The sequence below is a fragment of the Pipistrellus hanaki genome, assembly GCF_964339955.1.
Source record: "Pipistrellus hanaki genome assembly, contig: scaffold_39, whole genome shotgun sequence".
In the NCBI taxonomy this organism is placed as follows: Eukaryota; Metazoa; Chordata; class Mammalia; order Chiroptera; family Vespertilionidae; genus Pipistrellus; species Pipistrellus hanaki.
In genome coordinates, this window is record NW_028182294.1 from 124,087 (window position 1) to 137,756 (window position 13,670).

The window sequence follows — 13,670 nt, forward strand, 5'->3', positions numbered from 1 at the left end:
GCGGTCTGCGTGTCCTGGGTCTTACAGAGGTAAAGTAGGACAGTGTGTGCTCTCTTTTTTTTGGCCTGGCTTTTCTCACTCCTAATTCCTCGGAGCCCTCTCACTGCTCAGCCAGTCAGAGCAGGTCCTGATTCACCAAGGCTGTGGGTCTGACCCCCCCGTCCGGGCACACACAAGAATCAGTCAGTGAATGAATGCGTCAATACGTGCAACAAACCTCTCCCCCTTCTCTCATCAATAAAAAATAATGGCTACTACTTTGAGTTTCACCCAGGCTACTATAAACATTAATAGTTTTTTCCTTTTTTTAAAAAAAATATTTTTTTTATTGATGTCAGAGAGGAAGGGAGAGGGAGAGAGAAAGAGAGACACATCAATGATGGAGAATCACTGATCGGCTGCCTCCTGCACGCCCTGCCCGGGGGATCGAGCCCACAACCTAGGCCTGTGCCCTTGACCGGGACCCTTCAGTCCGCAGGCCGGCGCTCTGCCCACTGAGCCACGCCAGCAGGGCCAGGAAGAGTGTATGGCTTTGTTCCTGAGCTGCACAGATTTAAGGAAATGTTCGAAGCCGCCGGCCTGCGGGTTTCCCGTTTTCCTAAAACCGCCAGGAGCTCCGTACGGGGTGGGGGCCCAGGGCTCCCCGCCCCCCGGCCGGCCGAGTGCGGGAGGGGGCGGCGTCCGCCCGACCTCCCGTCCGCCCGCCCGCGGCGCACCTGCCTGGCTGACGGAGGCCGGGCCTGGCGGCCGTGGGACGGAGCCGGGGCCGCCCCGCCCGCATGCCAGGCTCTCCACGCTGTGCCCCGGCGGCCCTCGGGTGAGGCTGGCCGCGGGGCTGCGACGGGACAACCTCGCCAGGGAGGAGGACGGCCGTGCGGAGCCGCTCGCCAGGCGCCGACCTCCGGGCACGGCGCCTCATCAGCATGCGGCGGGCGCGCCTCGCCCAGCAACGCGGCTGAATGGCCCCCGCGCCGGCCGCCGTTGGTGACGGGGAGGCCTCTCCCAGCCCGACCTGCCCATTAGCATCCGCAGAAAAGCCCCCATTTGCATCCCGACAATGGCCCTGCCCCAGCCCCGCCGCGGGCACCGGGCATCTGTGGGCACAATCGTCCTTTGTGCCCGCCCCGGCGGCGGCCGAGGCACGTCCCGGCTCACCGGAGCCACAGCCAGAGGCACGTGATGCGGCCACGGCTCCGTCCTGCCCGCCCGGCTCCCACGGTGGTGCCCTCCCCCGGCCCCCGGCCCCCGGCCCCCAGCGCACCGCCCGCCTCCTGCAGGGACGGGCACGAGGCCCAGAGGACACAGCCGGTCCTCCGCCCGAGAGCCAGTGCTGGTGCCGGGCCCGGTGCCCGTGGGTGCGGAGGGTGGGAGACGGGCTCGCCACGCTGGGACGATGGCCCGTGGGTCCCAGGACCCGTCCGTGAGGGGAGGGGCCTGGGAGGGACAGGGAGCGGAGTGCCCGGGCCAGCCCCTGGCAGGGGTCCGTATGGGGGCACCCTCTCCTGACCGGGCACCAGCCACCGTATGGCTCAGGCGCCCCCGAGCCTGGAGTCCAGGACAGAGCGGGGGTTCCCAGGGGGGTGCCGGGGGCAGGCCTCCTGCAGGGACTAGGAGCCCGGCTTGAAGCAGGGACAGGGCTCTGAGGTGACGCCGGGCCCGGGGACCCTGAGCTCACCGGACGGCGGGGTGTGGGGACAGTGGGGTGCAGGGACGGCGGGGTGCAGGGATGGTGGGGACGGCGAGATCCGGGGACCCTGAGCTCACCGGACGGCGGGGTGCAGGGACGGCGGGGTGCGGGGATGGCGGGGTCCGGGGACGGCGGGGTGTGGGGCAGAGTGGGCAGGGGTGCGGGGACGGCGGGGTGCGGGGACGGCGGGGTCCAGGGACGGTGGGGTGTGGGGACGGCAGGGCTCGGGGACGGCGGGGTGCGGGGACAGCAGGGTGCAGGGACGGCGGGGTGCAGGGACGGCGGGGTGTGGGGACAGCAGGGTGCAGGGACGGCGGGGTGCAGGGATGGCGGGGTGCAGGGACGGTGGGGACGGCGAGATCCGGGGACCCTGAGCTCACCGGACGGCGGGGTGCGGGGACGGCGGGGTCCGGGGACGGCGGGGTGTGGGGCAGAGTGGGCAGGGGTGCGGGGATGGCGGGGATGGCGAGATCCGGGGACCCTGAGCCCACCGGACGGTGGGGTCCGGGGACGGCGGGGTGTGGGGCAGAGTGGGCAGGGGTGCGGGGACGGCGGGGTGCGGGGACGGCGGGGTGCGGGGACGGCGGGGTGCGGGGACGGCGGGGTGCGGGGACAGTGGGGCTCGGGGATGGCGGGGCTCGGGGACGGCAGGGTCCGGGCCGGAGCGGGCAGGGGTGCGAGTGGGGCGGGGCTCACCGGCGCTGTCGTAGCCATCCACGGAGAAGGGGTCCAGCCGCCGCTCCTCTGCGGCGAGTTCGCACGTGATCTGAGGGACGGAGAGCGTCTTCTCCCCCGGGCTCAGCCCGTTGTCCTTGTCCGGCTTGAACTTCTTCCTCTTCACCTGAAACAGCCACCACAAAAGCAGACGATGAACTGGTGGTTCCCAGGCGTCTCCCGCAGCCTTTCGGCCCACAGGCCCGGCCCCACCGCCCCCACCCACAGGGCCCGGCCCCAGGGCCCCCACCCACAGGGCCCAGCCCCAGCGCCCCCACCCACAGGGCCCAGCCCCAGCGCCCCCACCCACAGGGCCCAGCCCAGCCTCAGCCTGAGAGCTCACGGCCGGGGCAGGTGGACAGGTGGAGGCAGAGGCAGACGCGGGGCCTGGGGACGGGACTGGGGCCCCGGAGGCTCGAGCGCGGGAGGGGGGTCTGCGGACCGGCCCAGGCGCCCGGAGGCCGTGCCCGGGGGAGGAGGGGCTCAGCCGCGTGGGGCCCGGGAGGAGGTTCCGGCCGAGGGACGGGGCGCAGAGGCCGCAGAGGGAGCTGGACGCCGAGGTTGGTCCCCTGGAGGGCCTGGGCCCAGGGGGACCCCCCACTGCAGCCAAGCCTGCCCGGAGCCCCCCCGCTATCCTGGCTGTGACTCAGCCCAACGCCGGGCCCCTCCTGGCCTCTCCCACAGCTGTCCGCCTGGGCCCCGCTGGCCTGTCCCCGGGGGGAGGGCAGTACCATGGCCGACTTCTTGGGCCGGGGGCTGGGGGAGAGCAGGGCATGGCTGTGGCCTCGGGGCAGCTTCCGCACGTAGATCTTCCAGGTGGCGGAGTCGGGGTTCTCGGCCGCGTAGCACCTCCAGGCCGTCTGCAGCCGGGAAGAGGCTGTCATTGCCGAGCAGGGGTGGGGGGCGGGGGAGGGGCTGCCGAAGCTGCAGCCGATCCTACCGTGCCCCCCCCCCCCCGCCCCCACCGCAGGCAGCGGGGCCTCCCTCCCGGCCCTCGCCCCAGCCCCCCGGGCGGCGGGCAGCACACGCCTCGCACGGGGGGCTGCGGCCCAGCCCGGAGTCCGTGGCTGTGATGCTCGGGGCCTGGGGCTGCCTCTCCGCTGAGCCCGGGCCCGACCCCGGCCGCGGGCGGGCCCTCACCTGGATGAGCGAGGCCGCCGCAGGGATCTGCCGGTTGAAGTGCTTCTGCCGCTGCTTCTGCTGCACCTTCAGGGCGAAGCCGGAGCCGAGGATCCCCTGGGGGAGATGGTGCTCAGCCCCCTCGGCCCGGGCTGCCGGACGGCACGGCCCGCGTGGTGCCGCCCAGGCAGAGGGCGGCCGGCGGAGGAGGACCCTCTGCACCCGGGAGGCTGACGGGGGGACCAGCCCTCACGCAGGGAGACCCCCGTGCAGAGGGTCCAGGCGCACGGGACATGTGCACACACAGCACTGAACTGTGGCTGTGACCGTGCGCTTCACGTACAGTATCCACAGCACACACGCAATGTGTGCGCACCACACACACACGGGACACAGGTACAGACACCACACGTGCCGGGTGCAAAGCACGTGCAAATGCATACGATGCGTGCACCCGTGACACACACACATCCCACATGCACACCCACACGGTCACACAGCACACCGTGTGCGCACACACACGCAGAGTGCGCCTGACTCACCCTGGGTCACATTCACCCCTGGCTGTGGGTCTCCCAGGCCACAGTGCAGGGCACGTGCTCCCACCTCAGGGAACCACAGGGCAGCTGCTATTGGGGTTCACCCTACCCCTTGGGGGCTGAATAAGCAGGCTGCCCCCCAGTGTGCAGGGAACGGCCCTCTCAGCCGCCTCTCCACAGGGGCCCGGCAGGAAGCTGGGCGTCTCGTGTTTTCTCCAAAAACAGTCTGCTAAGCAGGACCCTGCGCACAGTGGGGACGCTGCACACAGTGGGACCTGCTCACAGTGGGGATTCTGCTCAGTGGGATTCTGCTCACAGTGGGGATTCTGCGCACAGTGGGGACCCTGCTCACGGGGAATTCTGTGCACAGTGGGACCTGCTCACAGCGGGGATTCTGCTCACAGTGGGACCTGCTCACAGTGGGGATTCTGCGCACAGTGGGGACCCTGCTCACGGGGAATTCTGTGCACAGTGGGACCTGCTCACAGCGGGGATTCTGCTCACAGTGGGACCTGCTCACAGTGGGGATTCTGCTCACAGTGGGGATTCTGCTCACAGTGGGGATTCTGCTCACAGTGGGACCTGCTCACAGTGGGGATTCTGCTCACAGCGGGGATTCTGCTCACAGTGGGGATTCTGCTCACAGTGGGACCTGCTCACAGTGGGGATTCTGCTCACAGTGGGACCTGCTCACAGTGGGGATTCTGCTCACAGTGGGGATTCTGCTCACAGTGGGACCTGCTCACAGTGGGGATTCTGCTCACAGTGGGGACCCTGCTCACAGGGGGAATTCTGTGCACAGTGTGGAACGTGCTCACAGGGAATTCTGTGCACAGTGGGACCTGCTCACAGGGGGAATTCTGTGCACAGTGGGGATCCTGCTCACAGTGGGGCCCTGCTGGCCTGGAGCCCGGGGGAGGCTGGTGAGCACCTACCGCTGGGAGCGCGAAGAAGGAGATGGCGAAGACGGAGAAGCAGGAGGCGATGGTCTTCCCGACCCACGTCTGGGGCACCTTGTCCCCGTAGCCGATGGTGGTGACCGTGACCTGGGAGGCGGGGCGGGGCAGTGGTGAGCGCCGAGGCCCCAGAATCCGGGCACGGGCATCTGCCTCCCTAAACCACCTCCCCTGCAGGGGCAGGCGGTCTCTGCCAGACTCCGCGTGTGCCGTCCTACTAAGCACACAATGGGGTCCTGCCCGGCCGGTGCATGCGGGGTGGGCGGGATATCCACCATGTGAGCTGCTCCTGGGCCCACTCGCCGAGTGGCACAGGCTGGCGCTGACGGGAGCCGGGCCGCGCGGACACCAGGCCTCCGCCTCCCACCCACGCCCGCGCCTCCTCACCCCGGGGGCTGTCCCAGGCCACCTACTGAGCACGGCCCCCCGACAGGATGACACCACTTCCTGACGCCACCAGCACCACGTTTCTGTCCTTTCCTCCCCGAGATGCAGCCGCAGCCCCGTCCCCCTCCCGTCTGGGGCCTCCGTCCCCGGCTGCCGAGTGACAGTGGGGCTGGGGCTGGGGTTGGGGCTCCGGGCACCCCCCCGGGGCTCCAGTGTGAGCTGATGGGACGTGCTGTAGGGACTCTGGAGCCCGCCCAGCCTGGCCCCGAGCTGCCCACTGAGTCTGGGAACCCCAGGGCCTGGCTTGAGCCTGGGCAGGGGACCGAGGGTGCCCCTGCACCCGCTGCCCGGCGGGCACAGCTCACACCTGCACGCAGGACAGCTGGCTCGGGGGCCAGGGTCCTCGCGGCTCCGGGGCCGTGGGAGACCTCCTGGCTGGTCCTGCCGCCCATGGCCTGGCCGGCCTGGGCCTGGGCAGCGGCTTCTCCCTGTGGGAGGCCAGGCCAGCGAGCAGCCTCCACAGCCCGAGGTCTGCGGGGACCTCCCTCCATCCGGGCTCCTCCCCCTGCCCCCGCTCCCCGCCCCCAGCCCCCAGCCCCGGCCTTGTGGGAGCGGGACATGGAGCCTTTGTCCGCCGGAAGGCACGGCCCTCGCAGGCCACGTGGCACGGTGACTGCGCCGAACGGGGAGCGAGGCGAGGCCGGCGGGAGCCGGGCGGGGCGGCCGGGCCTCAGAAGACATGGCAGGTCCCCCCGGCTCGGCACCACCCCGCGCCCTCACCACGCTCAAACACCTTCCTGCTGGCGGACACCACGCACACGCAGAGGGGGCCAGGGCCTGGCGTGCAGGACGGCCACAGGCACACCTGTGCATGCCTAGCACACGCACACATGCACACACACGCATACATGGCGCGGCAAGGTCACACAGAGCGGCTGCTGCCAGGTCGAGCCTGACTCCCAGGCACGCTCAGACCCAGGCCCTCACAACGCGAGCCGGGCCCGGGGCCTCAGGGTGGGACAGACTTCCTGGGGCCCCAGGCCAGGCGGAGGGGGTGGCAGAGAGGGGGACGCAGGGGGTGTCCTCTGGGAGGGCCGCAGCTGCCTCTCCAGGCCGGGCCCTGCGGGCACAGGCGGCTTCGGGGCTGCAGATGGGCAGACACCCCCCTCACCCTCCGGGCACCGCCCTGCCCGCTCCGGGAAGCAGGGCCGTTCTCGGGAGCTGGCTTTATTCCGTAAACAGATGTTACCAGCGTGTGAGGCGCATCTCTTATTTTTGACGAGTTACTGTGGAGGCGTTTAGCGGTGCCTCAGTTTCCCTCTGTGCTCAGCCCCGCAGACAGCCCCCGAGAGCACACATGTTCTCGGGACTTCTGTCGCTGAGAGTAAAAAGCTCCGACCAGGGCTGCGCGGCAGGGGCCTCGGGGACGAGGCGGCAGGGGTGGGGGCACCCACACCTGGGCACAAAGGCTCGGGGTGCCCGGAAACGTAACACGGCCTTCGAAATGACCAAAACTCCAGCAAAAGCCCACGGGGAGGGAGGCCGGGAGGGAAGGGCTGAGGGGGCAGGGGGAGCGGGTGGCGGGCGAGGGGCCGGAGACCCCCCGGCACAGAGCCGCAGGGCCCCTGCAGGTACCCCAGGCCGGGCCCACGCCGTCCGCGAGTGCAGGGGCTGCCCGCCGGCCGGCCAGCACAGCCGGGGTGCCCGGGCCGGGGTCCCCAGCCCCCACGAGCGCCGGCCGGGCACAGACCCTCTTTGTCAGTTTAACGAGGTCCCACCCGAGGACACGCCGTGCGGCTGTTTGTTTTTCCGGAGCCGCAGACGCAGGCCGCTCAGGAACGGCCCCGCGCCGCGGGCTCGCCCCCCCCCCCCCCCCCCCGGGCAGCCAGAATGCCGAGCGGCACGTCCGCAGGCCAGAGGGGGGGTACGGGGCGGCCGGAGGGGGGGCGCGGGGCGGCCGGAGGGGGGACGGGGCGGCCGGAGGGGGGGCGCGGGGCGGCCGGAGGGGGTACGGGGCGGCCGGAGGGGGGGCGCGGGGCGGCCGGAGGGGGGGCGCGGGGCGGCCGGAGGGGGGACGCGGGGCGGCCGGAGGGGGGGCGCGGGGCGGCCGGAGGGGGGACGGGGCGGCCGGAGGGGGGACGGGGCGGCCGGAGGGGGGACGGGGCGGCCGGAGGGGGGACGGGGCGGCCGGAGGGGGGGCGCGGGGCGGCCGGAGGGGGGGCGCGGGGCGGCCGGAGGGGGGGCGCGGGGCGGCCGGAGGGGGGGCGCGGGGCGGCCGGAGGGGGGGGGCGCGGGGCGGCCGGAGGGGGGCGCGGGGCGGCCGGAGGGGGGGCGCGGGGCGGCCGGAGGGGGGGCGCGGGGCGGCCGGAGGGGGGGGCGCGGGGCGGCCGGAGGGGGGCGCGGGGCGGCCGGAGGGGGGACGGGGCGGCCGGAGGGGGGGCGCGGGGCGGCCGGAGGGGGGGCGCGGGGCGGCCGGAGGGGGGGCGCGGGGCGGCCGGAGGGGGGGCGCGGGGCGGCCGGAGGGGGGCGCGGGGCGGCCGCCGCGGGCTGGCGCTCAGACACGACAGCACGGACCCGGCAGCCGCTCCGGGCCGCGTGCTCCCACGAGCCCCTGCTGCTCCCTTCCCTCTCGAAGGACGGGACGCGAGGGCCCCGCACGCTCTGCTGAGGCCGCCCTCCGGGCCGAACCCGGACCCCGCTGGGCACCCCACGGGCTGATGCGTCTGGGAATGGCGCGGCCATCTTCCCGGGGGGCGGGGGCCAAGAGCAGGGCCCTCAGGGCTCCCACGGGTGGCACGTCCCCTCGGCGAACTGGCACCGGTGCCCTGAGCGCGGGGAACGGAGGCCGGGGCGGCTCTGTGCCCGGGTCACCGCGGGGAAGTGGCCTCCGGTGTGACCGAGGCCGGCCCAGCCCCGGACGCCACGCCCGGAGGCCAGGAAGGCAAACCGCGGTTCAAGAGCCACATGCGGCTCTCTGGCCCCTTGAGTGTGGCTCTTCCACAAAACACCGCGGCCTGGGCGAGTCTGTGTTGAAGAAGTGGCGCTAGAAGAAGTTGAAGTTTAAAAATTTTGGCTCTCCAAAGAAATGTCAGTCGCCGTCTGTGGATATGTGGCTCCGTGGAAGAATGAGTTTGCCGACCATGGCCCAGAGGCAGGGCCCTGGATGGGTGGGCTCTGGGCGCGGGGTGGGGCCGGGATGCCACCCCGGGGACCAGGTGCCTCCGTTTCCCCAGCTCCCAGGAGGTCCTGGCACCGGCCCCGCCAGGGCTCCTGTGTGCGTGTCTGGGGGCCCGGTCCTCACCCAGGCGCCCACTTGGCCCAGCGCCCTCTGACCCCCCGCCCCCCGCCAGGCCGGAGCCGCAGGAGCAGCGACGAGGAGGGCGGGACAGGAGTCGGACCGGGAAATGGCGGCCGAGAGGGGGCGGCTGCCTGCTTCCACGCCGGACTCTAAATTTAGATTCGGGAAAACAGAGGCCGGCGGCTCCGACCGGAGACCCCGCTCGGAACAGAGGCCGAGTGTGAGAGCCGCTGCCGCCGCCGCCGGCGTGAACAAACACCCCGTTCTGTTCCCGGCGAAGGAGAAGGCCCCCACCTCCCACCTGCGGCCGGCGGGGCTGCAAGCGGGGGGCGCTCACCACAGGGCGGCCCCACCTCAGGGGGACGGGGGCCGGCCACGGAGCCAGCCCCTCGCTGCGGTGGGACCGGGGGGGGGGGGCAGCTCTGTCCCGGGCTCTGGGACAGCCCGGGAGACCACACCCCACGGCCCGGTGCCAGGCAGAGGCCCCGAGGCACCGGCTCCTTCACTCATCCATCCGATCACCCAGCAGCCACCAGGCTGCCGGCCCGGGGGCGCTCCCAGCCTCCCGCGGGGCTCCGGCTGCAGAGGAGGCGCAGCGTGCAGCACCCCCCAGGCCCTGGCGCCCCGTCTTGGGTCTGCCCCCCACGACTCAGCAGCTGGTCTGGCTCCTGGGCGGCCCCAGCCTGCAGATCAGAAATGGCCTGGCCGGGGACCTGGCCCAGGCTGGGGTCCGGGGGCCTCACCCCCCCCCCCCCGTGGGGTCGGAGCCCCCGTCTCTCAGGCCTGGGCGGGGGGGGGGGCACGGCCGGGGGGGGGGGGACACACAGCCAGGACACAGGAAACCGACGCACAGCAACTGCGGCCACAGGCGCCCTGGCCGGAGCCCCCGCCGGCAGCCTGTCTGTCCGGGACGCCAGGGGCTCAGCCCATAACTCAGCCGGGGGCACGGACAGCTGCGGGGCGGCCGCTGTGAAGGGGGCCGTGTGCCCCGGCCGGGCGTCAGGGCCAGGCGGCCGGCCCGGGGAACAATGCCGGGCCAGGGCCACGGCGGCGGGGGGGCTGCAGCTGACGGCGGCCGGGGCACCGGTGCCAAGCCGGGCACAAAGGGGCCGTTCTCCCGGCCGCGGCGGATGTTTGCACAGGTGTGGGAGTGGGCGCGCCGCCGTGCCGAGGGCGGGGGAGCCGGGAGGGAGGGGGCGGCACCGAGCCCGGCGCCCGGCCGGCCGAGCCTCCGCCTTCGCCACGTGCTGCTGGCCCCGGGCGCCCTTGCCCCTCTCCAGGCCGGTGCCCCTCTGCCCACCGGGGCCAGCTCGCCGCCGAGGGCGAGGCCCCACCAGACCCAGCCCCGGGGGACACAGACCTGTGGGCGGAACCGGGGCCATGCCCGCCCAGAGCAGGTCAGCGTGCCCTCGCCTTCGCCGAGCAGCCTGGCCTGTTGGAAGCTTCCAGAAAACACACAGACTCGCCCGACGTCAGGAGCTCTGTCTGGGAGCCCGGCCTCCTGGGTGGGGGCCCGGGAGCGGCTGCCCTCTGCCGCCCCCCACCATCTGAGAGGGGCGCCTGATGGGGGGAGCCTGGCTGGAGGGGCCTCCGTCCTGGGAGGAGAAGCACGTGGGGCTGGCACAGGCCCTGCCCTGCCCGGTGCCCCTTGGACCGGTGTGTCCCCCAGGCCCAAGCCCACCGCCTGCCGGCTGCCACCCTCTCGTCTCCCTGGTCCCAGCACCGGGCACCCCCCGGCCCCAGCTCAGGGCTCCCGATAGCCTCTCGCCTCCCAGGCCGCGAGCTCACGCAGCCCAGAGCCGTGCCAGGGAAGGGGCTGGACCCGCTGCACCGGCCCCGCAGCGGGCAGCCGCCGGCCCTCACGCCCAGGCCCGCGTGGACGGCGTTCCTGGCTGTGGGGCCGGAGTCCCCACCAATGAGGCGTCGAGTCCGGAGAGACCAGGCCCCGGGGCGGGGAGCCCCCACGCAGCCCGCCCGCCGAGGCCCCACCTACCACGCCCCACCACAGGGCGTCGGCGTAGCTGCCGAACTCCACGCGGCCTGCCTCGTTCACGGCGTCCTTCTCGGCCAGGTACACGAAGTAGGAGGAGAAGATGAGGCCCAGGAAGCCGATGTACAGGGTGGTGATCAGCTCCTGGGGGGAGGGCGGCTCAGCGGGCGGCGCGGGCGGCGGCGGGTCGGGAGGGTGCCCGTGCCGGCCTCCAGGCCCCACGCACGCCGACGGGGACACGCCGTCTCCGCCGCGTCTCCCACTCCATTTCTCAACCCCCGTCCGAGACCACTGGGGGCCGCCCCAGGAGCCGGGCAGACCCCCCCTCCCCCACCGCCTGGGCACACGGTCTGGGCGGCACGGCTCCCCAGGGGGACCCGGGAGCAGCAAAGGGGCCGAGAGCCCCCGGGCTGGTCACGGCCGCCTTCAGGCTCGGAGCCTCGGACCCCCCCACGTGGCCCGTCTCCCCTTCCTCGGCCGACACCCCCTTGTCCCCACCCGAAGAAATGTGGGCGCCGCCTCAGACAGGCAGACCAGGGTGCCAGCCACAGGCCCCAGCCCCAGCCCCAGCCCCCGCCCCAGCCCCTTCCCAGGCCCCAGCCCCAGCCCCGCCCCCGACCCCACGCACCTGGCGGTGGATGAAGACCACGGAGCCCAGCAGCCGCCAGGTGCCGCCCTGGCGGTCCACGTGCAGCATCCGCAGGATCTGCAGGAAGCGGATGCCCCTGCCGAGGGAGGAGAGCCGGTGACCCCGGGCATCCCGCCGGGCGCCGCCCCCCACCCGCCCCTCACTGCACCCACCCCGTCCCCTCGCCTTCCTCCAGCCGGACCTGCCCGGCCCTCCCCGCCCCCGGCTGCCTCAGCCGGACCCTCCAGCAGACGGAGGAGCAGACGAGGTCCCGGCGGCTCAGCAGGCCCGATCCCCGCGGCGCCCCCAGCCTGCGTACCTGATGGCCGAGGTGGCGAACACCTGGCCCTTGGAGCCCACGCAGAGCACCACCATGGAGGCCACGACCACGATGAGGTCTGCGGGCGGAGGGTCCTGTCAGCCCGGCCGCTGGCTCCGCGGGAAGAGCTGGCGAGGCGGGACCGGGGCCCCCAGAGGGCCTGTCCCCGCACCCGCCCAGCCCCCAGGCCGGCCCGCGGGCCTCTGAGGGCAGCAGGCACCCCGCTGTGCCCAGCACACCCCGAACCCCCGCCCGGGAGCAGCGCCTGAGGGCAGGTCCCCCTCCGGCCTCTGTCACGGGCAGTGGAGCCGGGGCCCTCCCAGAGGCGCTCAGGACGGGGTCCGCCCTCCCGGGGTGTGGCCTGGGTCTCGGGGGGACATCCGGGGGACACTCCGGGGGACACTCCGGGGCAGCGAGACTCACCGATGATGGAGATGGGCTTGCGGGCGAAGCGCAGCCGCCCCCACACGCCCACGTACTTGCTGCGGCAGCCGGCGGACCAGAGGCGGACCACGTACTCCGTGCCGAAGAACACCACCAGCACGATCTCCTGCGGGGAGAGAGGCCGTGAGCCCCGCCGCCGCCGCCGCCCGCCGCTCCCGCCCGGCCCGCAGCCGCACCAGGGCCTGCCCGGCCGGCCGCCGGCCGAGGGCGCCCGGCCCCACAGACCAGGCCCTCGCAGGCCCGGCGGGGGGGGGGGGGGGGGGTGCCCGCAGGGCTCGGTGGCTCTGGGTCAGGAGGAGGCCCTGGCCCGGGGGGCCCCGTCTCCGGCCGGCACTCAAGCCGGGCGGCACCCAGGGTCACGCGGCCGCCACGGCCGGGGGCTGGGTGCAGCGGGAAGAGCCAATGGGGTCAAAGGGCATCACGGCCCCGGCCCAGGAGGAGGGGCCAGGTCACAGCAGGCTGTGCCTGCCACGGGGAGACCCTGCCGTTGCCCGGGCTCCGGAGCGGCTGTGCCCCTGCCAGCCTGGAGCCGGGGCCTGGGCGGAGCGAGGGCTGAGGTGGGCATTTGAGCGATGGCGGACAGACGCACAGAGGACAGACGGACGATGGGGGGAGGGGGGACTGTGAAGACGGGCAGGGGAGACTCCGGCTCAGAAGGCCTGCGCCACCCACCACACCGGCCAATTGGGTGAAGTGGCCCAAAACCTCCCCCAGTCCCACCAGGAGGAGGCGGGCACGTGCCTGTGGCCGGCTGGGAGATGGAGGCAGGAATCACCCCTCCCCCCCCCCCCCCCCCGGAAGGGAGAGGCCCGGGCCCCCGCTTAGCAGGTGAGGTCCGTCAGCACGGAAAGAACCGGCACCCGTCCGCCTCAGACTCCCCCCAAATCTGAAGAAGAGGGGGCCGGTCTGGCTTATAGTGAGGCCGGCATCACCCCGGCACCAAAGCCACACGGAGTCACTCCCAGGAAAAAAGAAAGAAGGAAGGAAGGAAGGAAGGAAGGAAGGAAGGAAGGAAGGAAGGAAGGAAGGAAGAATTAAAGGAAGGAAGGAAGAAAGGAAGGAAGGAAGGAAGGAAGGAACAAAGGAAGGAAGGAAGGAAGGAAGGAAGGAAGGAAGGAACAAAGGAAGGAAGGAACAAAGGAAGGAAGGAAGGAAGGAAGGAAGGAAGGAAGGAAGGAAGGAAGGAAGGAAGAATTAAAGGAAGGAAGGAAGAAAGGAAGGAAGGAAGGAACAAAGGAAGGAAGGAAGGAAGGAAGGAAGGAAGGAACAAAGGAAGGAAGGAAGGAAGGAAGGCAGGCAGGCAGGCAGGAAGGAAGGAAGGAAGGAAGGAAGGAAGGAAGGAAGAGAAAGAAAGAAAACCCACACCCAGAGCCGCCTCTCAGGAACGTCGATGTAGAAAACCCCATAAAGCCCAGACACGCTGAACAGACTGGAGGACCCAGGGGGCGTTGCTCTGGAATGCAAGGACGGTTCGGCGCCTGACAGTCAATCAGCACAACGCCTCACCCCGAGGAGTGAGGGGAACACAGGATCTCACGCTCAGAGCACGTCCGACGGAACTCAGCACCTCCCCGCTGACACCGCCGCGC

General features: G+C 72.2%; 1 protein-coding gene across 3 annotated transcripts in view; it reads right to left on the bottom strand.

Annotated features, from left to right (window-relative positions):
- Positions 1–13,670, bottom strand: part of KCNQ1 (potassium voltage-gated channel subfamily Q member 1) — a 166,188-nt gene that overhangs the window by 119,553 nt on the left and 32,965 nt on the right. For all 3 annotated transcript variants that reach the window (XM_084907067.1, XM_084907068.1, XM_084907069.1), the window contains exons 3-10: positions 12,061–12,187; positions 11,638–11,716; positions 11,319–11,415; positions 10,694–10,834; positions 4,995–5,105; positions 3,542–3,637; positions 3,133–3,261; positions 2,384–2,528 (exon numbers count right to left, since the gene is read on the bottom strand). In XM_084907067.1, coding sequence (XP_084763193.1) covers positions 2,384–2,528; positions 3,133–3,261; positions 3,542–3,637; positions 4,995–5,105; positions 10,694–10,834; positions 11,319–11,415; positions 11,638–11,716; positions 12,061–12,187 — 925 coding nt within the window. The remainder of the gene's footprint in view (positions 1–2,383; positions 2,529–3,132; positions 3,262–3,541; positions 3,638–4,994; positions 5,106–10,693; positions 10,835–11,318; positions 11,416–11,637; positions 11,717–12,060; positions 12,188–13,670) is intronic.